This window comes from Mytilus edulis, chromosome 2, assembly GCF_963676685.1.
Source record: "Mytilus edulis chromosome 2, xbMytEdul2.2, whole genome shotgun sequence".
Classification (NCBI taxonomy): Eukaryota; Metazoa; Mollusca; class Bivalvia; order Mytilida; family Mytilidae; genus Mytilus; species Mytilus edulis.
This window is the reverse complement of record NC_092345.1, coordinates 76,636,775-76,662,126: the sequence shown is the minus strand read 5'-3', so window position 1 is coordinate 76,662,126 and position 25,352 is coordinate 76,636,775. Positions and strand designations below refer to the sequence as shown.

The window sequence follows — 25,352 nt, the reverse complement described above, 5'->3', positions numbered from 1 at the left end:
GTTCTGAAATTCTTTGTGATGCTACAAATTCACAAGAAATTGTTGATGGTGTCCTTTGTATACATTACACTTTTTTCCGTTTTCAAACATGATTTTTTTTTGTACTTGAATATTATAAACAGCCAATAGCAAATACATTTTACCATACAATCAAATGTATAAATTTTATGAATGATTTGATAATAGGTTACAAACGACATTTGTAACAAGATATTGTATAAGTCAATTTAATTTTAAATTTTTTCTTTCCATTTACAAGTTCAAAATGAAAATGACATGCAATTTAATGTTATATGAATTAAAAACATGATTTAATGCCACAGTCCTTATATACAATTAAGGAAACACAAATTTATGGCAGTGTTCTGAAATGCTTTACAAAATATTCAATGCCATTGCATTTTAAAGACAATAAGCAAAATATGGAGAAAATTGGAAAATTTAGCATAAATGATCATTGTACATTGCTTTTTCTTTTTCCTATAGTTCCAAAAACTTTTACAGGCTAACAATATTGATGAAATAAAACCAAATTTTGGGAAATAAATATGACAATTGAGACATTAAATCTCCTATGATTGATAAAATAACAGTAATATAACTTCCTGCATTGGTAACGTAAATAATCACACTGAAAATATATCCCTTATGTATAAAATGCATGTAGTTCTGTATTTCTTGTATGTGTTTGTGTAGCAATTCAAACAAAATAAACAACTATACAATACACTATATAATGTAACAAATGAGGTAGAAAGTCTGCTCGCTCACTTTTACACGTTAAAGGAAATTAGTTTTTTCATTGTTCTTTTAATCATTCATGTTTCTAAACAATGTAACAATATATAAAATTGATCAAAACAGTAAGCATACTACATACAACCTTGATGGTAGCACTGTGCTATCTTTTGAGTATGTAGGAAGAACAATTACATATTCAAGGAGCTAAATCTCAGAAAATAATTCTTTGAGTTATTTCACATTTTTAACATTGTTTAGAGACACAAAATTAAGTTATATTTCTTAACAAATAGAAAGTGAAACAAGCAAATAAGAATGAAAACATGACAACAAGTTAGACAACCTTTACAATAGTATATATATATATCATACATATAATACATTCACCTCTGGGAATCATGTGAGGTCATTAATATTCTATCAACTACAGACACACGTTTTAGGAAGCTAGATTAAGATAAAATGTGTACCTTTAATTATTAATAACATTCAGAATATTAAGTTATATAATTTAAAACTTGATTATTTTTCACAAAGTTATTTTGAACCTTAAATATTTCTTTTTCTTCCATGTATCACATATGTCATCTGAAATGAATTCAATCTAATGCATAATAACTTACCGTTATGGTGTGCATCAAAATTTACAATATGCGAAAAAATGATAATGCATTGAATACCACCTCTATTTAGTTGGGAGATACCTGCTTCTAGTAAAAGGCTTCATGTGTTTTGATGCTGCCTTATGAATGAATTCTCACACATCCTATTTTTTTTCAAATAAAGAAAAAGTAAATAAAAATTGGACAGAACAATATTCCAGAATTTCCACAATTTCAAAAATAAATCAGCAAGATATGGCACAAAGAAAAAAACTTAAAATTAAAATTTTGTAGCACTTCAAAGGGTTTTAGCACTTTATAGAATCATATATACACAAAAAATAAAAGTTTTCATTTCAGAGACAAGAAGTTTACAGTCAACTTTGAATATTAATTTTATAAAACAAGACTATATTATTATGCATAGATGTAAAATGTAGAAAAAATTAACCAAAAGTAAATTGTGGGTTAATTTTTTAATTCTAAAAAAAAAATATAATTGTTAAGAAATCTTTCCTTTACAAATCCCAAAGCCAAATGTAAGGCAATTCATCGTGTTGGCAAAAATTGTTTAAAAAGAACAATAATTTAAACGCCAATGCCTGTGAAAAATTAAAAAAAAACAAACTTGCATGCATAATATATTTCTTACATTCAACAGTACAAATCACACATGAAATTGTTTTATAACACATACACAAAGGCATAATACAGGTATTATAGTATTCCCATATACATAATACATTTACAAATGTAGTCATGTATACATGTTTTTATTCATATAATACACATTACCGCTATTTTGTGCATTTTTCCTTTGATCTTTTTTTGTGATAATTTTTCATATCGTGCTACTCGCTTGAGATGGAAAATTATAACTAGAAACTAAGCAAGCACGTGGCTTTGCTAACGAAATTGACATGAAATTGACATCGTCATAGGTAAAAGCGATAAACAGATTATCATTGGTCATCTCAACTCGATTGCCTTTCTTGTTTTCGCCATCCCTGCTCAAGCGAGAAAATCAATCTTGTTGAGATGATCAACAATTATCTATAAATACATGCATAAACGTAAGTGTTCACACAAAACATATCTTTGCATGAATGCATACACTGAGTAAAATTGTACACATGTATAAATGTATTCAAACATATGAAAATACCATATTAAATGTATTAATACAAACATACAATATTAAAACATGTATAAGTGTACATTACATAATACATTAATAAATGTATTAACTTGTACAACTATACATCATAAATGAATTGTCCTGAGTCAGTTCAACCTATAATAACAATAAAACACAACATAGTATTTACCGGGATTACAAGAGATTAGTATGTTATGGACTTTGGACTTTCATAGGTAATTAAAACATATCATTCTCTGAACCAATATCAATTCTATGACACATATGTGTGACTGATATTTTTATGTATACTTGTAAACCTAGCTTCCCTAAAGTCATAATTCCTAAGAATTTTCATTAATAACTGAATAAACAGGAACTGTGTTCTCTATTATAGCATGTCCTTGCATGATTTCTTACTGGGACAGCATGTTGATTGAAGGAATAGTAAATTTCAATGGCATTTACAAATTACAGTCACATAAAAATGTTCATTATTATACATGACACCACTACTACGAAAGTTTAAAAATTCATAACACACTGATCAACAATAATTAACATTATTTGACAATAATATCACATTCTAAAGCAAAACTGATGACCAAAAAATCTAAAACAATTAATATATACAGCTAAATATTTACAGCTCCTCAAAAACATTACAAATCTTACAATCAGATCTGTATTAACAATTCTCAGAGTAAACAATGATAAACAATTATCCAAACCAAAACAAAGGTACCAGTAGAACAGAAAGGAAGTAAGGATTTCTTTTTCTATTTTTAACAATACTTGTATTGTTTGCCAATGATGTATCAGTAGATATTAGTCTGACTAAAGACTTCCAACTGTTTCAATTTCAAATATAGCATACTTGTTAGAAATAATTGAGAGAGAAAAAACACAATGGTAATATTAAAATGATTCCAAACAGAAAATAAACTTTTTTAAATTTTAAAATAAAAATGTATTTTTTAGTTATTTTGTTTTGGAAGTCACATAAAAAGCACTCCACACTGAAATCAATTTCCAAATACTACACTGTTCTCTACAATACTGTTTCGTTTTACAGTTAGATATACAACACAGTCTTCTAAGTCAACATTTTGGCAATAGTTTTTTATTTTATTTGTCAAAATCAAACATTTCAGAGACGTGTCTTTATATACATTATATAAACTAAGTTTTAATATATATTTCGAATGATAATGATGAGAACACAGAATTCCAACTAAGGTCAACATCTTTAAGTAATATCAATTAACTGTAAAGCTGTGTTTATACAAAGATCACATGTACTGTAACAACAATATATTTTGCCATGATGTCCACCAACAAATACAGTAAAACTAATTCCCTGTTCTAAACGATACGCTCAAAATAAATATAACATGAGGTAATATCTAAACAATAGTGATATGGTTAGCACAACAACATAAAGCACCAAAATAATAGGCCATTCAGTTATACCATGTAAGTATAACAAACAACCAGTATAGTTATTCCTGAAGAAAAATAAAAAACAAAAAAAAGCCCTATAATAAAAAAGCAAAACTGGTTTTAAAGCTTAACTTTTAGATTTGTGAACCTTTCGGAATACACATCACCAATACCATGAGCTGCCAAATTTGAGCAGGCACATCATTGTTTTAGTTATGTCTTGTTTTATTGTGTCATTCTCACCTTAAAGAGAAACAAAAGCTTGTTTTAGATATAAGAAATCTATCGCCCTTTCATAAAAAAACTTAGCGAAAATGTGAACTACACACACCAGCTTTTTAACATTTAGATAGTACACTACTCATAACAAAAATATCTACTTAAACTATTCCCAATAAATGCAGATTTTGTTTGTACCACTGGATGATTTTTTTTAAATAATAATAAAATGAGCATTGCCAATAGATGAAAATGACATAATAATCTGAATTTAAGGCACATTGTGTTTTGATTTCAATATTAGGTTTAATTACTTTCCCTAGTTCTTTATACTTCTTAAATAAATCATCATGTCTTCTCTTAAATAAGTTTTAATGGAGAGCATCCTATTCTAATTTTAATGTCTGTCTCACTCAACCAATCACTTATAATATACAAAAGAATCCATAATGTTGATGTCCATAATGCATCTTATTCATGAGGTAAAATTATTTCTGATTCTGTACAAAATGTTAAAAAAAAACCTTTATACTACTAGTATGTTTGTCTGAAGCACTATAATTTTTTTTTAAAGTTTTTTTTTTTTCACTGATAGAAGTTTAAAAAAAAAAAAATAAGTACAATAAGTTTGACAATGATCACATGCCATTTATCACTGCTAAAAAATTAGCAAAAAAAAATTCAAAATAAAATATAAAATCTGAATTAGCTCTATATGCAATACTGCTTGTAGCACCAATTTATAAATATTTAAGCCATGCACTGCAAAAGAACTAAACTAGATGCCATTTTAAATTCTTTAAAAAAGAAATAACTGTAAAATGACTTCAAATCAGTCAAACTAAAAATGGTCGTACTTAAAAGTGTAAATTAAGCTAATATAATACAACATAAAGGTTGTGCAACAAAAAAAAATATTGAGATATGTCAAACAGACTTTTAAATAAAGTAAACATACAATCTGAATACTTAATAAAAATATTATTTCTTCCTCCCTGGGAATGAACATCATGGACTACCCGTTTAAAGCTGCAGTAATTCTGCAGAGTATGTTTCAGTACAGATGATACTTTGTATAACAGACACTACGTATTCACAGCAATAGGTGCTGTTGACATTGGTGTACTTTCACCACTCCCATCAATGCCCATTTTCCCTGTATCTGTACGTTTTGAAGGACCTGAAAATACAAAAAAGATTATTTTACTTAAGTTCCTTAGACAAAATAGCAGAGTTTTTTCTGGTTCTGTTTAGAATTAAAAGCTTCTTTTTTAATTTCATTGGATTTTTTTAATGTTGACAAAAGCATGAAAGCGCTTCATACTTAAAATGTGTGCAAAATTCTTGAATTGTTTGAAACTTCTATTTAGTGATATTATAATGAAATAGAGAGGTTTTAATAGGTTTTGAATAGTAATGCTTTGATAATACAATAATTTTCAATGATATGATTACCCTAATCCTGTTTTACTGAATTTGTAGGGTTTTCTTGGTTATACTTAACACATCTTCTAGATGTGGTGTCAAATGTTATTATCTAACTCCAAGAGGTTTAAAAGCTAAAGGAGAAAAGATTTGCAAAGGATGGACACATGCCTGGATAGACAGAAACACAAGCTGATTACTATTAGCCTTCTGTCAATTGATCACAAATTGGTTGACAGTTACGGAATAACCGTTTCATAGATGATATTGGATATGTTCCATATGTCGTAACTACAATACCCTTCCCTTTTCATGAATGTGACCTACTAAATTAGAACATTTACCTGATTTGTAATAACATGAGCAACACAACAATCGCAACAAGTGGATCAGGATCTGCTTATCCTTCCGGAGCAACTGAGATCACCCCTAGTTTTTGGTGGTGTTCATGTTGCTTAGTCTTTAGTTTTCTATGTTGTGTCTTTTGTACTATTATTTGTCTATTTGTCTTTTTATTTTTAGCCATGGCGTTGTCAGTTTATTTTCAATCTATGAGTTTGACTGTCCCTTTGGTATCTTTCGTCCCTCTCTTTGACCTTAATTAACCTACCTGTATGTGTATGGATGAACCATAAAGCTGCCATTAATAATACACCAATAAAAAATGCTGCAAACGCAATACAGATGACAGTCCCTGATTCTAGTCCATCAACAACAACACTTTGTTTGCCTCCTGCTTGTTTCTCTGTTTCCTTTACTTCATCTTCAACACCAACTGCAATATGTTGAAATAGTTTTACAAGGCCTTACAACTAATATTGTACATACAGTACTACCATTTTCTTAGATCGCTCAGAGAAATAGTTTAACTATGCTTCACAATTCATATTGTACATATAGTACTGCTATTTTCAATATTTTAACCGTTTTACTATGCTTTACAACTCTTTTTCTAATGCAACATTGTTTGTAATGTTCATTTTGATTGATAATATCACCAATATCCATGGCATCAAATCACAATTGATGCTATGAAAATGTACATGCAAGAGAAGATGATGTAAGACAAATTATAAATGCGTATTTTGATGTTGTTTTCTATAAGTTTTATTATAAGGCCAACTAAAATTAATTAGTAGATTTTCATCCAAATTTTTTTTTTAAATGGGGCAGAAGGGAGGATTTTATTTTTTAATTCTATTTCATTTGAAACCTTCTTGTCACGTATTATTCATATATGCAAGTGTATTAATAAGCTTATATCATGTAAATACATCCATAAGGTATCGTGAATAAGACAATAACAATCAAAACCAAGGAGTAACCAAAGACTCATAAAACCAAAAGACATTTACATCAACAGTTACAAATAATAAGTAGGAAACAACACGAACTCCACTAAAAAACAGGAGTGAAATCAGGTGCTTCGGAGAGGGTAGGCATTTCCTGCACCGTATATGGCACTCGTCATGTTATTTCTTTGTTCAGTTCGGTAATGATGGAAGGTTGTTATGACTGAGGAAGAAAATCACTGAGATATGATTTCTGACACACTTTTGTCATAATGGCCAATCACCTAATGATGGCAACCATAAAATTGCTTGAGTGATGACCTTAATTTGATTGATTCAAAGCCCTTTCTAATCAACTTTTGAGAAAGCAGTATTCCTCGTTCAACAAAATCAACGTACTTTGAGCTAGCTCTAGAGTAACATATCAATTGAGACACATATACTCCATATGTTGGTGCTGCTTTTTCAAATTCGTAAATATATATCTCTGATTGGCAACCACTGTTCTACATGTAATTGCCGCTTTAGAAACCTATTTTATAGTAAACAGCAGAAATGTGGAGAAATGCTCTCTTTATTTGGACTACCTACATCAAATGTATTTTGCTTTATAAGCAATGTTTTGTTGTCCTAATAAAATGAAGCAATGGAACACGAGTATGATTAGTACAGAATAAAATGAAAACTCAAACAATGTTGAAATTATGGAGTTGGCCCTTATTATTGCAAGATGCAATGTAGAACATAAAGTTGTTTAATGACTCTATCATGGGTATTGGGACAGAGGATTTTTGCTGTTTTTCTACAAAAAACGAAAGGCATGTCTAAATCTAAATCTAAGAGCTTGCTATAAATTTATAAAATAAAAATGTGTATGTTTGTAGATTTTCTGAACTCAATATATGGTCACCAATCTAAAAAGTTCAGGCTTGAGTCAATTTTTTCATTCCAGTCAAATGTGTTCCACGATTCTTACGATTTTGGGTTTCATTCACAGTCCAAATATCTTGACACAAAGTCATTGTATAAATAAAATAAATCCAAGGTGTTTTACTCACAATTATTAGTGTCATTTGTGACATACCGCTATTTGCTTTCTTGGACACAGCGTTTTACTCATAACCCGAATATTTCATGCCCTTCTCGTAATCAATCTATATTCTCGGTAAATGATGTTGTCATCATAGATCACCAGAATATATCGACTTAATCATTCAGTAAGAATACTCTAAGAAATACGAAAACCGAAATTTGAAACAGGAAGTTTTACATGAAACTAAATTATCGACAGTTACCAGTAACGGAAATGAACAAAATCCAGAAATCATAATTTTTTTCAAAAAAAATTAAAAAATTGGGGCGGTCGGGGATGAAAATCTATCAATTAGTTTTAATTGGCCGAATGGAGAAAAAAATATTGTATTTTTAGCTCCATCGGCATTAATTTGTGATTTGATGGTCACAAATACCCATTTAATGGTTCTGCTAACATGTCACCCGTTAACTTAATTTGCCACCATCAAATCATAAATTGACGCTGCCTCATACAATACAGTTATCTCCTAATTATACAATATAGTATAGCCATTTTCAATATTTTAACAGTTTTACAACTTATATTGTACATTTGTACTGCCATACTCAATATTTTAACAATTTTACAAGGCCTTACAACTAACATTGTACATTAGTACTGTCATTATCAATATTTACCATTGAGCTTTGGTGGAATCTGTCCTTTTCTACTACCAGTATTTACAACCTTCATTGGTCCTTTAGTTACATCAGGATGGTTAGGAACTCTGGGACTATATGGTGGTAGTCCATTTCTACAAACCTGATCTTTATTGTCAATACACTAAAAAGAAACGTCAGAAAACACACTTGTATAATGGTATTGGTAAATATAAGCTTGATCTTACAGTGAGTGTATTGTATTCTCTGTGGTAACAGTTCTTCTATTAAAGCATGCAAAACAAACAATTGATTAACTTGCTTGCTATATTTGTTTGGATGTTTGTAAACAACAGGTAGGTAGTTTATTTCAGTCTGTTTACTATTTACTGGGATTTGATTGGACAATAAACATTAAATTCATTTCATGTCAATTCTTATTGTCCAATCAAATCCAATAATTAATAAAAACAGACAGAAACTCCGCCTACCTATTGTTTGCAAACAACCAAGCAAACATAGCAAGCAAGTTGATCAATGTTTTGTTTTGCATGTTTTTATAGAAGAACTGTAAGTTTTAAATGTTACAATAAATCATTGAAGGTACCATGGCTTAGTTAATAAATACTCAACAGTGCCCAAAATATATTTTTCATAATGATTATACTATTTACTCATAGTTCAAGCTCATTTTTAGTTTTTAATTTTTTAGATGGTTAAAAACTTCCAAGTGTGAGCACTTCTAGCACCTCTAAAATATGTTTTGTTTTTGATCATTTTTTAGTTAACCCATTTTCATGAAGCTTGCAAAGTTTTGAGGGTATTTTTCCATTCTTTTTCAAAAGTTTTGGCAGAGAACCATTCTACATTAGAACCTACCTGTGGTATGACAGAGAACCATTCTACATTAGAACCTACCTGTGGTATGAATTCATTGTCTGCTGTTTGATAGTTCCTACACACTGTTAAGTGACAGCTGATATAAATATACTGGTTTAAATACTGTGACAAAATGTCTGCTGAAAAACTGAATCTCTGACTCTGTGTTACAGATCCCATCAATGGCTTCCCTCTCACAACTGGTTCCCAATTGGTATTTGAATTTTTACATCTGTAATTCAATAAACAATTGTTTTTGCATATATTCATTTTCAAAAAGCTCTTGCAAAAGATACTGTACATTAATTAAGAAGAATATATGTTCCTCAGACACATCAAGTCATGATCACACAATCACATTTCTGTATTCAATGAAGCTTGAAATCTAGACCAAACTATCAAGGCCGTTAGTTTTCTCGTTTGAATTGTTTTACATTGTCTTATCAGGGCCTTTTATAGCTGACTATGCAGTATGGGTTTTGCTCATTGTTGAAGGCCGTATGGTGACCTATTGTTGTTTTGTTTTGTCATTTGGACTTTTGTGGATAGTTGTCTCATTGACAATCATACCACATCTTCTTTTTTATACTTCAAACAAATACAGGTAAAACAATGACCAGATGGGCCAATGGTTGGAGGCAGATCAGACCAAATTAACCACTAATATTGTAGGTGGGGTATACAAATATTTCTTTTTTTAAATTATTAAAAATAACACACACACACTACTTTTCAAAAAAGTTCTCTTGATTCAAACAAGTATCTGACAGAATGTGAAGGTTATAATTTAAATGTGGAGAGTGAATTTATCAATCAAATGGAATGGTCCTACAGGTACCATAATTTCAACATAAATGATACAAATAATCAAAATGAATTCACAGTAAATAAATTTCATCCTTTTTCATGAAAATAATACCTACCCATTTTGTATCAATGTCATTACAGGAGTCTGATCTTTCATTAGATGACAAGATTTAATCTGTACTCGCATCGACTTATCTGTAAGCAAAAATGGTATTTAACTCAAAATCTGCTAGTGTTTATTTCTGCTAAAATATACATAAACCCCACAGCCCTTTATACATTTCATATACTATAAGTTACATAATATGCTATTGACATATAGAAAAAAAGTCTATCAAAAATTACTGAAAAAAATCTTATCCATTTCTTTATTTGACTTTGTAATTTCAAGTATAAATGGGGGAATTCAAACCAATACTGAACAGCTGTTTTTCAAAAACACAAACTACATGTTACATATGGTTATATAGTTTGCTTTGTTCAGATAATGATGACTTGTATGCAATGTTATAGGTTTGACACACTAGTAATCATGATATGGAAACTTTACTGGTCCACACCAACATTGATACACATTGTCATTTGCAATATTCACAAGTTTATAAGTCTTCAACAGCTCACATGCTAAAATTATAAATATATTCACTTTGAGAGATGAAAAATCATACAACAAAAGAAGAAATGATTTATCAGCCTATACTTGCCTCCTTCAATAGCTGCATCCACAAACACTCTTGAGCCTAAGGAAATATTCATTGGAAACAGGTAGTTGGCATCCAAATAAAGTGGTGATTTGAACAGTTGTAAACGAAACGATAGATCCATATTGTGTTTAATTTTGGTTGATGGAGGTGTCATAGGTTTAATTTTATCCTAAAATCAAAGCAGAATAATCTATATTAATCATAAACAAGATACAACAATACAAATCTCAATCCTTTTCTATTGTCTTTTTTGTTCTGGAACCTTGTGAACACTCTGTAGTTTCAACAGACATTACCTCAAAAGTTGTTCCATTTAAACAGATATCATAAAAATAACTTTCTTATAGACAGATCACCTCATTAGTGAGAATAATAAAATACTAAGTTTGATGGACTAGCATTAACAACAAGACACCATGTAAATGTGAATTTCTTTCTTACAGTTAAAATTCATATTTTATTACTATCAAGTAAGAAACAATACAGTAAAAGTAGTTTACAATAAGTATCCATAAATAAGTCACCACTTTCCAACCTGGTTCTACTGTTTGTTAATATCAGCATGATTTGAAATGTGTACTCATCTAGCAATTTTCTTCCCACAGATTTAAAAGGTTAAATATTTTTGTTCTTGGATTGAAGCTTAATTCTGAGATTTATCAAAAGACCCTGATTTGAAATAATTACTTTCAATATTTCATTAGGGCACCATTTGTTATGTTAGTTTTGTCAACTGAAAGCTCCCCTAAAGCAAGTACTCAAGTGTTTTAATTTACTTAACCGCTTTAACTACCATAAAATATGAAAACTAATTTAAGCATCAAAAGTAATGTGTTACTTCCCAAACTCAGTGAACAATTTTCTGATTGACATTCTAATTTTCCCAAAATAAACTCCCAGAGTATTATCCAAAGAAATGCTTGTTTATAGAATACACATAAAAGATGTTTATTTTCAGCACATTTAACACACCAGCCTGTGACCTAATCTGTTCGGGTAACATCCTGTTGCATTGTAATTCTGATAATTCAATTTTAAATACCTATGTTCAAAAGGATATTGCCCTAATTATATGTTGAACAGTTGGTTTTAACCTAAATGTTTTTTAATTGATTCTTCATAACCCATTTTTTTTTCTAATTGTAAACCTCCAATCAATATGGACAAAATAAAAGCACCCTACCTTTTATACATTGTTATAATGGATGTATGATTTCCCAATTGTAGACTTGACATGAATCTAACACTAATTAAATATCTTAAATAAAGTTTAGGGGCCAGCTGAAGGACGCCTCCGGGTGCGGGAATTTCTCGCTACATTGAAGACCTGTTGGTGACCCTCTGCTGTTGTTTTTTATTTGGTCGGGTTGTTGTCTCTTTGACACATTCCCCATTTCCATTCTCAATTTTATGAATCAACAAGAAAACGGAGTTCGAAGAACACATTGGAGCATATAATTGTTGAAATTGTTTGATAAAATAATACCGATCATATGACCTCTAGATCTATTTGACGTTAGATTTTATTATTTAACACTATACTTACACCATGTGACACTAGTTTTATCACTGCCTTGCTCTAACTGACAGCTAACATCACCTATTATTGGGAGATCATCTTGTCACATGACCCCCTAGACCTATTTGACGTTATATAAGATTACTATACTTAAACTGATGTGTGAAACTAGTTTTATCACTGCCTTGCTCTAACCGACAGCTAACATCACCTATTATTGGAGGATCATCATGTTACATGACCCCTAGACCTATTTGACGTTATATAAGATTACTATACTTACACCGCTATGTGAAACTGTAGTTTTATCACTGCCTTGCTCTAACTGACAGCTAACATCACCTATTATTGGAGGATCATCATGTTACATGACCCCTAGACCTATTTGACGTTATACTGTGGATTCATTTTTATTCGTGGTATACCAATTTTCGTGGGTTTCGTGGGTCACAGCGAACCATGAATTTAAGAATTCAACGAAGAATAATCCCGAGAAATGTTTATGGAGTCGGATGTTTATTTCCGTTATGTTAGGCAGTTCTAGTATAGTGTTGACTAGCGATAAATATTGTAACATAACACATGTTTTTTATTGAAAGAAGATACAAGTATTTGATTAAATCTATAATAAATTTATCGAATATCAGTGATAATTTACTTTTTAAAATTGATTAAAACTGCAAGTTGTTAATTACCTATCATATTTTGATTTACCAGTGATTAAAAATCAATAGGATCAAGTACGGAGATATTGCCCGTAAGTAATATTGTTTATGACAGGAACATTTATTTTCACACCTTATACTTATATCACTGTTTATTATATCGTGATTAGGGAAATGAGCTTTCAATCATAAAGTTTTTAATGCCTTATAGAATTCAGACAAGAATTTATAAATTGTAAAACAAACAATTAATTAGTTGTCTCTGTCCATTATTGTAATCGAAGTTATCAATGAGCACTTTAACCTAGAATGACCAAGCGAGGATTTTGACAATTCAATGAATTCCTTCTTTTTTGTTTTGTTTTATTATTAAATAAAACCAAGGAGGTTATTTGATTTCCTTAATCAAAAGGAAATCCACGAATTACGTATCTAATTTTTTGTTGTTGTAATCAGCAATCCACGAATTTACGTATACCACGAAACGTCTTTTTTTCTCTATCCACGAAAATAAATGAATCCACAGTATAAGATTACTATACTTACACCGCTATGTGAAACTGTAGTTTTATCACTGCCTTGCTCTAACTGACAGCTAACATCACCTATTATTGGAGGATCATCATGTTACATGACCCCTAGACCTATTTGACGTTATATAAGATTACTATACTTACACCGCTATGTGAAAATGTAGTTTTATCAGTACCTTGCTCTAACTGACAGCTATCATCACTTATTATTGGAGGATCATCATGTTACATGACCCCTAGACCTATTTGACGTTATATAAGATTACTATACTTACACCGCTATTTGAAACTGTAGTTTTATCACTACCTTGCTCTAACTGACAGCTAACATCACTTATTATTGGAGGATCATTGTGCCTATAATCTTCATCATCAATGTAAGTCTCTGTCACCTGATTCAATGAGCCTGACCCTGAGATATTCAATTCATCTTCATCAATGTTGTCATAGTGATATCCACTTCCTGCTTCTATTGCATCTGCAGGTGAACGGTGGATTAAAAGCTACAATGTTAAATTTTATACTTTGTTGAAAACATATATACACTGAATTGATTGATTCAAAGTTATAATACTAATCAAAGTGCCTGTAAGCCCAGAAGGGTAAAGATTGCATTAATTTATCAGTGGGAAGTTAAATTAAATATTTCAGTAAAGCATTGGTTGTAGTTGATTCAACTACAATTCTGGACAATGGTAGATAACTTCAAATTTAAAGATGACTTTAACAGTGACAAACAGTGACATCATTTATATTTTTAGAACAATTATTAGATTCCTGCACCTTGCAAAAGTTATGTAATTTCTTTACAGGTTTAACATCTTTTTGTGACTTAAATTACATGGTTAAATTTCTGGATTCATGGATAGGATGTATAGAATGTTATGATCAATGCACTATATTTTGTGTAACAAAAAGGTAGTGATAAGCCTTGGAAAATTTAGATATCAAGTCAGTAACATAGGGTTTTGATTGCATTTCATCCATTTTCATCCAAAAAATCATTTATCATAATTATTTATACCATAATTAATAAGGTTTCTACTAACAAAAGCTCCATTTCAATGTGTTTTGGCATATACAATATTTGTACATATTCATATATTATCTACACTATTTTTGTATTCTTTGGTACAACCGAAGTCCTGAAAATATACCTTAACAAGAAACTGCATATGTAGTGGTGCTAATCATACACCCTCCCATACAATTAGTGATATGCATGCAAAAATATCAAAATTAATTTTACATTCATTGACTATTGATGACATTAAAGTTATCTGAATATTTCTGTGATAATCTTAAATATACATACAGCATTGTGAAGAGTTGTCTGCCCATCCTGTTCTGTTTTTCTGGTTTTGCATTCTCCTACTGCAGACTCCCAGATAATATGTGATGCATTCTGGGTAGCAATGCACGTAGGACTTATTAATGACATCTGATATAGATCTAAACCATAAGTCTACAAAATAAGAAAAGGTTACTTTAGTGGTTAAACTCCTTGATATTATTCATATAATTTTTGAAAACATTGCTCTAGTAGTCAAGAGGGTTGTATTTCATGAATCTCCTGTTTAAAGGTCTAAAAGTAATCTGCTCTGCTCCCAATTTAAACACTGTCTAAAAGTAACCTGCACTGCTCACAATTTAAACAGCAACTATAGACTAAAAAAATTCATTACAGGACAACAATCTTTATCTTTCAACTTGATTTTTTCTTTTTTGGTCCTTATAAGGTGTACTGATCATTTAAATAATTTTCAAGTTCACATAATGTTATGACCTTTTGTCTTTACCTTGGTATTTTATGAACAAAACTTATGGATTGTCTGAAAATAAACATTCTTACCTGGTATACAGTTTTACTTAAAGAAACTTTAATCACTCCTGGGCTTATACATTCAGTTCTTGCATTCCGATTCAAAATTTTCTTTGTAAATGGTATGTCATCAAAGGGGTCATTCAAAATCTGAGATTTTATCTTTTCTTCATCATCAGTATCTACAATTAAAATACACATATCTGGTATATAGCTTATCTAACTCATTAAAGGAGAAGATGTAAAAACCATTATTTTTTTCAATTCAACAGGCGAGTCAAGTGGCCTCATGATATATTAAACCTTAGCACTTGTATATGCAATTGGAATTTATTATGAATGCTTGAACTGTTTTAAATTCCAAAACCTATCACCATTAATTAAAGGAAAAGTGTTTCTCAAAGGTCATATCAGTTCATTAACCTGTAATTGAAAATATGAGTAACTTTTTCGATTTAATTATTTTCAATTATTAAATTGCTGTATTGTTCCTATATGGTAAAATCATGGTTAATAAATCAAAACTCACCTGGTATGACCATTTTTATCTTATTAGCTGAATGAATAGCTGTATACATAGCCACTTGACCAACATATTTTTCGACCCACTTAAGGAATTTTTCTCCTGTTTCTGTGAAATCTTCTATCCTCTCACTAACAGGATCCATCTTAATTCCTGATATATCTATTTTGCTGTTCGACTAAAAAGAATATAAAGCGTTTGGTTATACAACAAACTAGAGGCTCTCAAGAGCCTGTATTGCTCACCTGAATCAATTTTGGTTTTTGAAATCATATAAAAGAAAAGATAAAATTTGGTTTAAATCATGTGATATGGCATTCCATTCTGTCAAAGAAGACATTTGTATGCATTTCCCATAGGGTCCTATGTTAAACTAAGTCCCTCACTGGTGGCCATCTTGAATGCTGGATAGGCAACAAAGTAACAACACTTGGTCAGCACCTCATAAGGAACATGCATGCTATGTTTGGTTTCACTCCATTCAGTGGTTCTCTAAAAGAAGTCATTTGTATGCATTTCCCATAGGGTCCTATATTAAACTAAGTCCCCCACTAGCGGCCATCTTGGATGATGGATTGGCTACAAAGTACCAACACTTGGTCCACACCTCATAAGGAACATTTATGCCATGTTTGGTTTCATTCCATTCTGTGGTTCTCTAGAAGAAGTTCAAAATATAAAAAGTTAACGACGACGACGGACAACAGACGACGGACGCCAAGTGATGAGAAAAGCTCACTTGGCCCTTCGAGCCAGGTGAGCTAAAAACTGAAATAAAAAAATATTTGAATCCATTAAAAAGTATCTTGTATATGAGATTACACAAAAATATACAAAAGAAAACCTCAACAAAAAGCACCTATTCAGTAATTTGGGGAATGAAAAATCAGGGGGATTTAAAACAGTGAAAAAGATAGAAATAAATGTTGAGTTACATATCTGTTGATTTCTAACTACTGAGCAAACAAGAATGCATATGCTAAGGGGTATAATTATTTGACAAACTGATAATCAGCTGCTGTATTTTAGTATTTAACTATATTCAAAATCTCAATAATGATTCCCCCACTTTTCCCTTTTAAAAATTGTATATTATTGTACTGCTCAAAACAGAATTTTAATTAGCTATTCCTTTTACTAAAGTAGATAACTTTAACCAATAAATGGATACATATATTTTCTATTCTTACTTTTTAATCAGTAACTAACATGTACTTACTACTATTTCAGCATATCCTTCTAATCTTTTGGTTTTAACTCTCCAAGTGACATTCCTCCATGGAGATTTAAGGACAAGGTAAAAATTTCTATGTGTTTTTCTTCTTCTGCCACTTTTGATTTCAAGCTCCACCTCGTTAATTTCTACTTGTTCTGTATTTTGATCTTCCTTTTCCAGTTCTATCACATAAGCAAGTCTGCAATGTAAAAATGATTACAAATATACTGTGTTTAATAGTGTTGTTAGTTTGCTGTCTCTCTGACATATTACATGTACTGACATCTACTTTTATACTTATTTGTATTCTATTATATTTACAGCAGTGGCAGATCTAAAAGAGGAACTTTTATATGATGACCATAACATTTAAATGGGGACATATGATTGGAACCCCCACCTTTATCCTAGGTTGCAAACCCCTTTTAAACAATGGCTGGATCAAGGTGATCAATTCATATAAATATAGATTTTTATATTTTTCAAATCAGATAAATGCCCTCATAGTTACCAATTCTATGTAAATGCAAGCAAAGAATTAAAAACTCTGCCCTCCTAAACGAACAAAATTATTTTAAACAATGTGAATTTCAGAGAAGCAATTCTTTTAAAATCACAATTTTATTTATTTGGAAAAGAAGTTGACGTTATATAAGACACATATAAATAAGTTATAGGATTATGTAACAATAAATTATTCTCCTTAGATATACATGAATTATAAATATTGAACTATGTGACATCAACTTTGTAATCGACATGTTTATTATACAATTTCAGCTATATAACATATAATGATTTCAAATTGAATTTCACTGCTTTCTGCTGAAGTTTTACTTTCAGTTTCAAAATGTTAATAACATTATATAAATTCTAACATTGGTAACCAGATGCTCCGCTGGGTGCAGCTTTATATGACTGCAGAGGTCAAACCCTGAACAGTTGGGGCAAGTATGGACACAACATTTAAGCTTGATACAGCTCTGAATTTGGATTGTGATTAAATAGTTGACACAATATAGGTTTCTGACACAGAATGAATGTGGTCTAAGAACTTTAACTTAAAAAACTTTTAAATTGGACATTTACCTATTATGGTCCAATATCCAAAATCTAAATACATGGTTAGATTCAGCATATCATAGAACACCAAGAATTCAATGTTTGATGAAATCAAATAATGTACAATTTTAGACCCTTTAGACCTCAATGTGGACCAATTTGATAACCGGGCCCAAATATTAAAAATCTAAATACATGGGTAGATTACGCATATATTGAAGAACCCCATATATTCAATTTTTGTTGAAATCAAACAAAGTTTAATTTATGACCCTTTGGACCTTAATGTAGACCAATTTGAAAAAAGCTGTGCAATTGAATATTTCTTGCTATTGCGCAAAACTGTGCAATTGAAAATTTATTGCTATTGCGCAATACTGTGCAATTGAAAATTTCTTGCTATTGCGCAATACTGTGCTATTGAAAATTTCTTGCTATTGCACAATACTTAATATAATAATTTTGGACCCTGATTTGGACCAACTTGAAAACTGGGCCCATAATCAAAAATCTAAGTACATGTTTAGATTCAGCATATCAAAGAGCCCAAAGAATTCAATTTTTGTTAAAATCAAGCTAAGTTTAATTTTGGACCCTTTTGACCTTAATGTAGACCAATTTGAAAACAGGACCAGAAATTAAGAATCTGAATACACGCTTAGATTTGGCATATCAAAGAACCCCAATAATTCATTTTTTGATGAAATCAAACAAAGTTTAATTTTGGACCCTTTTGGTCCCTAATTCGTTGAGACTAAAACTCCCAAAATCAATCTAAACCTTCCTTTGGTGGTCATAAACCTTGTGTTTAAATTTCATTGATTTCTATTACCTTATACTAAAGTTATTGTGCAAAAACCAATAAAAATGCTTATTTGGGACCTGTTTTTGGTCCCTAATTCCTAAACTGTTGGGACTAAAACTCCCAAAATCAATCCCAACCTTCCTTTTGTGGTCATAGACCTTATGTTAAAATTTCATAGATTTCTGTGTACTAATACTAGAATTATTGTGCGAAAACCAAGAAAAATGCTTATTTGGGCCCTTTTTGGCCCCTAATTCTTAAACTGTTGGGACAAAAACACCCAAAATCAATCCCAACCTTTCTTTTATGGTCATAAACCTTGTGTTTAAATTTAATAGATTTCTATTTACTTTTACTAAAGTTAGAGTGTGAAAACCAAATGTCATATAGACCTTATGTTAAAATTTCATAGATTTCTGTGTACTAATACTAGAATTATTGTGCGAAAACCAAGAAAAATGCTTATTTGGGCCCTTTTTGGCCCCTAATTCTTAAACTGTTGGGACAAAAACACCCAAAATCAATCCCAACCTTTCTTTTATGGTCATAAACCTTGTGCTTAAATTTAATAGATTTCTATTTACTTTTACTAAAGTTAGAGTGTGAAAACCAAATGTCTTCAGACTATGACAACGACGACGACAACGACGACAACGCCAACGTGATACCAATATAAGACCAAACATTTTTCAATTATTTCGGTCGTATAAAAATTATCATTTAAGTGCAATAACTTCTATAAAGAGATGTCTTATATCTTTTTAGGGAACTGGAAAGTAGGCAGATCTAGACATTCTCAGGATTTTTACTGTCAGATTTTTCTTCAAAAGTGAAAGCTGGCAAAATCTTCTAAATTCATTGAAATGGTAAGCTCTCAATGACTAAAAGTTCTGAAGCATCTAATACCATAGTTGTCATACTGTCATAAACTTCGGTAAAACAAAGAATAAAATAAGACCAAAGAGATGCTTTGATGTGAGAGGGACTCATTTTTTGCTTTTCTTCACCTCAACTCTGAGGTAAAACCAATGATCAAATAATTATTTATGAGACCTCTCTTAAAGGTATAAAGGGTTTATTCATTTTCTTGTACCTTAATTAAACCTACAGTATGAAGAAAATTAATAAATGTTTAGCACAGAATTTTAAACCGACCTTTCCATAATATTTGACCTTGGAGGAGCCATACAGCCTGCAAAAGGTTTTGGCTTTTCATAAATGGCATCAACTGTCTTTGCTTGAGAATCTTTTACTTCACAAACACTTGTTGCTGTGTTATCTAAAAGTACAAAAATATAATATAGTGTCTAAATAAACAAACACAATTCTAGAAATAGTAAATATATATGTTACTTTATAACACATTTTGTTTGTCCATCAGGAAAACTAATAATTTTATCACTAAACAATTTCTGTTTCTTTTTGGGTTTTTAAAATGGTAAATTTTAAAAGTTATGATTTCCTTTCCAACTAAATACTTTTGGAAAGAATTAAACACTTCACAAATAGGGAAAATAAATTGTCTTTGAAACACTCTCCTTTCACTTTATAAACAAAGCTGTATATTCAGCTTCAGAACACCTTTATTGCATAAGTATCTATATTTTTTATATTCAAATGGAAAACAAATATATTCAAAGTTTGCAAATGAAAATTAAACTCCTTACTTAAGTTGGTTCAGGATTTGATGTCATTTGTTACAGGTGATTTTATTTTCCCTACCCACTAGTTTTCATAAAAGTTATAGCAGTCCAATAGGAATGGGTCAGAATACCTGACATTTAAAATGTTGGAAAAAATCCATTCAAGATGTTCATGTTCAGATTACAAGAAATCATTTTTCTGTGCAAAGGCTGTGTGTTGAAGACCGTACTTTGACCTATAATGGTTTACTTTTATAAAGTGTGACTTAGATGGAGAGATGTCTTATTGGCATATATATATATTATATCTGCATAAATGAGCATTACCTGGCCCTACATGGAGTGTGATCTGGTTCCCTTTATCTAATTCTGCAAACGAGGTTACTGCCCCATATCTCTCTTTTACCCATTCCAGAAGCTTCTCCTTTTTCTCCGGTAATTGATTAATTCTTCTTACAATTCTACGACTATTACCTTTTACAAGTTTAACACTCGAGTATCCTGGAATCTGTAAAAATAAAAAAATAAAATCTAGTTCATTAATCTGAAACTACCTAATGAAAAATAAAACTTGAAGCCCCCTCAAGTACTGCAATGGCATACAAATTGTCATTGTGTAGACATAAATGTAACTAGAACACACCCGTGATATCGTGGGTCCGTGACTGAATTAAAGTATATAACTATGCACAAGCCTTATCTTAGTATTAGTACTGTCATCTGATAAAGTCATGCCGATTATAAGATACACAGTTTTCTCTGCTTTCAAATCTTTCTGTTTGAACTGTCAAACTGGAACTTATCAATTATTGGTAATATTAAATATTTCGAAAACAAAAGGTCCTGGAATGGAGTATTTTTTAATCAACAGCATTGTCTTATATTAGTTATAAATAAAGTTGAATTCTTTGATTCGCTGTTTTACGTCATGCCCGCTAACAAATTGAAACTTATTTTTAGTCCAGATTTTTAGTATTCGTATTGTTATCTTAGAAAGTCTTACGGATTAAAATACTACAATAGGTAACAATTTGACAATTTAGTAGTGTCAACCCTGTGATTATGACCCGTTTATATAGCCGAATACACTGTTTGGTGGTGTGCCTGTCAGATGCGGAACGTACAGATAAGGTAATAGGTAACAGGTGATTATACTATTGGTATCGGTATCGGACTTGACCCGAAACTTCCTAATTATTGGCAATATTAATTACGTGGAAAACAAAAGGGCCTGGAGTGGTGTAATTTTTAATCTACACCTTTGTACTATATTAGTTGTATATAAAGTTGAATTCTTTGATTCGTCGTTTTTACGTGATGACGGCTGACAAATTGGACCTGGTAATTTTAGTATTATAGATATTAGGACAAAATAGAAAGACTTATTCCACAGCCATTGCATAAAGAATGAAAAGTAGCGACTCATTGCATAAATGACTTAGAGATTGATAATGAAGGTCCATATATCTTTCTAACGAGATAATAATCAGCAGGGTCCACATTCTGAATTTTTTGGGGTACCTGAAATTTCTATAATTAATCTATTATAGACCTACTATAATTATTTTAGAAATAAAGCTGTGTTAGTCCTCCTCAGTTGTATTGTGTTCTAATGAGTACACAAGCAACAGCAAATGTTTTGAAAGTAATGGACATGAATATGTACATATGAAATCTAAAATTAGCCCTTAAAATCAGAAAATTGACTATTGTCAGTAAATGAAAGACAGATTTTTTTCCACAACCATAAATTTGACAGCAAAAGAAATCTTTTGAATTTTCCTTACATTTGTTATACAAATATAATCAAAATATCAGAATTTATGGCAAAAATAATAAAACAGGTGTGACCTTTATTACATAATAAGTGATAAAATTTTAAAGCTTAATAAATGTAGCTTCAAATAGCTATAAAACTTTTTTACTGAGACTATTAAATAGAATATCAAGGAACAAACTACACTTAAAAATGTAACCCAGGACATAAAATTATGCAGTAACATGTTCATGAGTTATATTTTACACTACTGATCTCTACAAGAGTTTTTGGTTCTTTTTTACTGATTAACAAAGAAATTATGAAGCTTAGTTCCTTTTCAGACAAAGTAATGTAAAATGAATTCCTGCACAATTCTAAATAAATATTGCATCACAATTTTACATCACAATTTAAAAATTCAACGTCAAAATTCAGACAGAACTTAACAAATGATCACAGCTGACTATGATGGCAGAAAAAAAAACCATCAAATCACATAACTGAATTTCAGATTGAATGTGACCTGTATTTAATGTTTCATAACTATGTGTAAAAATCTAAAAAGATTTGTTTAAATGGTACCCTAATTATCATTTGGAAACCACAAAAAATTTTTATGTCAATAAGGGGGATAACTCTTTAATGCAAATGTTCATAACAAGACAATCATACTTTTAATGTTTCTAGAGTTGTACAAGTAAAGTACAGGAAAGAATAAACCTGAACAAAGAAACAAACAACACCAAACTGAATTAAGGTAAGCATGATGTCTGAAATTAATCCAGTCTCAAAATAAAGATCCTGTCAGCCACCAATACTAAAGTAATTTGTAAAGATCAAGATCACATACATATATTTTGGGATATTTTTCATTGCTTGGATTTATACCTGCCACCCATGTTGTGAAAATTTAGAAATCTAGATTATCTCATTAGTGAGCAGGAGAATCCTTGAAATATGTTATTTATCATTTGGTTTCCATGTTCCGTGAGTAAGCACAAGGTTAAACTCTTAATTAATAGAAAGCTGATTCTCCAAGTTCCAGATTGATTAAATATCATACTAAACAAATCACACTGATTAACAAGAATTTGTCAGCTCATCACTTTCAACTGATGAATTCAAAACTTTCTTGAAATGCTTGACTCTTGAAAGAATTTTGTTACATTATTGTCAATCTTTTACTAACATGTAACATTTGTGTTTATACATCTTATTAGTTTACAACTTGAACATAACAATTATGCTAATATTTAGGATCATCTATTCCAAAAAGTATAATGCAAACTTCAAAGTTCTGTCCTTATTGTATGCTAGGTAAATGTTCTGTTGTCTTTAGTCTTGACAGCTACAGGGTAAAAGTGAAAATCTTCAAAATCAAAGTTAAACTCCAATTTGTCATTTAAAATTACAACCAGGTGCTCCGCAGGGCGCAGCTTTATACGACCGCAGAGGTCGAACCCTGAACAGTTGGGGCAAGTATGGACAAAACATTCTAGCGTGATACAGCTCTGAATTTGGATTGTGATCAAATTTTTGACATTACATGTTTTTTTTTTACACAAAACAAATGTCAAGATTTTACAAATTTTACAATTAAAGATTTCTTCTTCAAACTTTTTAAATCTTAAATTAAATAGTTGACACAGCATAGGTTTCTGACACAGAATGAATGTGGTCTAATGAACTTAAAAGTTTGTTTTTGCCTTTTAGCAATTCACTATGCTGTTGAATATTAATCCTCTCAAAAAAATGTTTGAAGAAATTTTCTTTTTATTTATGAAATCTGAAATGAGAAAAATTTAACCCCCCCCCTTTTTTCACATCCCCGTTTCCCTTTTTCCAAAACTGATATCAATTAAAATTTCTAATGGAGTTTGCAACAATAACTACTCTTTTAAATACATCATAAAATATTAAAATGTAAAATAAAGTGCTTGTTATCACTGAATGGTAAAGATTGGTTGGTAGTAAAAGTGAATATACATTGTTTATTGTATAAAACAATAAAAAAAAACTTCATCAGCAACATTTTATATTGGCAAATTTCCAATGAAGTTATTTACATAAAGTTATTGGCAAATAAAAATAGAAAATGACATCATAGTCATGTCTGGCAAATGTCCAACATACATTATCTAAAAACATTTTAGATAAGATAAGGAAATAAGATGTAAAAAAACTGCTTGTTATCACTGAATGGTAAAGATTATTTTAATTTATCAGTTGGTAGTAAAAAGTGAATATACATTGTATATTGTATATAACAAAGATTTAAGTTGATTCTGGACAAAGAAAGATAACTCCAATTAAAAAAAAATCTTGCTATTGCACAATATTTTGCAATTAGATATTTCTTGCTTACTATTCTGGACAAAGAAAGATAACTCTAATTAAAAAAAAAATTGCTATTTCACAATATTGTGCAATTAGATATTTCTTGCCATTGCGCAATACTGTGCAATTGAAAAGACTTGCTATTGCACAATACTTAATATAATAATTTTAGATCCTGATTTGGACCAACTTGAAAACTGGGCCCATAATAAAAAATCTAAGTACATTTTTGGATTCAGCATATCAAAGGACCCCAAGATTTCAATTTTTGTTAAAATCAGACTAAGTTTAATTTTGGACCCTTTGGACTTTAGTGTAGACCAATTTGAAAACAGGACCAATAAATAGCTGCGCCATGAGCGCATGATACGCCCGTCGTCTTGTGAAAAAACATAAATCTTTTTTGAATAACACAGGGTTGTACAGGATGTCATGCTTAGTATATCCTGACTCATTCCTTATTCCCGCTCAATAGGAAGATTGTACAAGATGTATTTGGAAACCCGACGCAACATTAGCCTGTTAAGTTTTAAGCAATAGAGAT

General features: G+C 30.5%; 1 protein-coding gene across 3 annotated transcripts in view; it reads right to left on the bottom strand.

Moving 5' to 3' along the window:
• Nucleotides 1-468: 468 nt before the first annotated feature.
• LOC139513003 (transforming growth factor beta receptor type 3-like) overlaps nucleotides 469-25,352 on the bottom strand; it is a 59,833-nt gene continuing 34,949 nt past the window's right edge. Inside the window, exons 5-18 of one of the 3 annotated variants that reach the window (XM_071301049.1) lie at nucleotides 21,040-21,220; nucleotides 20,225-20,348; nucleotides 17,206-17,401; nucleotides 15,993-16,164; nucleotides 15,494-15,645; nucleotides 14,957-15,106; nucleotides 13,949-14,144; nucleotides 13,786-13,817; nucleotides 10,925-11,093; nucleotides 10,337-10,415; nucleotides 9,453-9,645; nucleotides 8,574-8,718; nucleotides 6,179-6,343; nucleotides 469-5,323 (exon numbers count right to left, since the gene is read on the bottom strand). In XM_071301049.1, coding sequence (XP_071157150.1) covers nucleotides 5,229-5,323; nucleotides 6,179-6,343; nucleotides 8,574-8,718; nucleotides 9,453-9,645; nucleotides 10,337-10,415; nucleotides 10,925-11,093; nucleotides 13,786-13,817; nucleotides 13,949-14,144; nucleotides 14,957-15,106; nucleotides 15,494-15,645; nucleotides 15,993-16,164; nucleotides 17,206-17,401; nucleotides 20,225-20,348; nucleotides 21,040-21,220 — 2,049 coding nt within the window. In that variant the 3' untranslated portion in view covers nucleotides 469-5,228. Of the gene's footprint in view, nucleotides 5,324-6,178; nucleotides 6,344-8,573; nucleotides 8,719-9,452; nucleotides 9,646-10,336; nucleotides 10,416-10,924; nucleotides 11,094-12,726; nucleotides 12,786-13,654; nucleotides 13,714-13,785; nucleotides 13,818-13,948; nucleotides 14,145-14,956; nucleotides 15,107-15,493; nucleotides 15,646-15,992; nucleotides 16,165-17,205; nucleotides 17,402-20,224; nucleotides 20,349-21,039; nucleotides 21,221-25,352 lie in introns of all 3 variants that reach the window. The other 2 variants (XM_071301046.1, XM_071301048.1) reach the window with 2 other exon arrangements.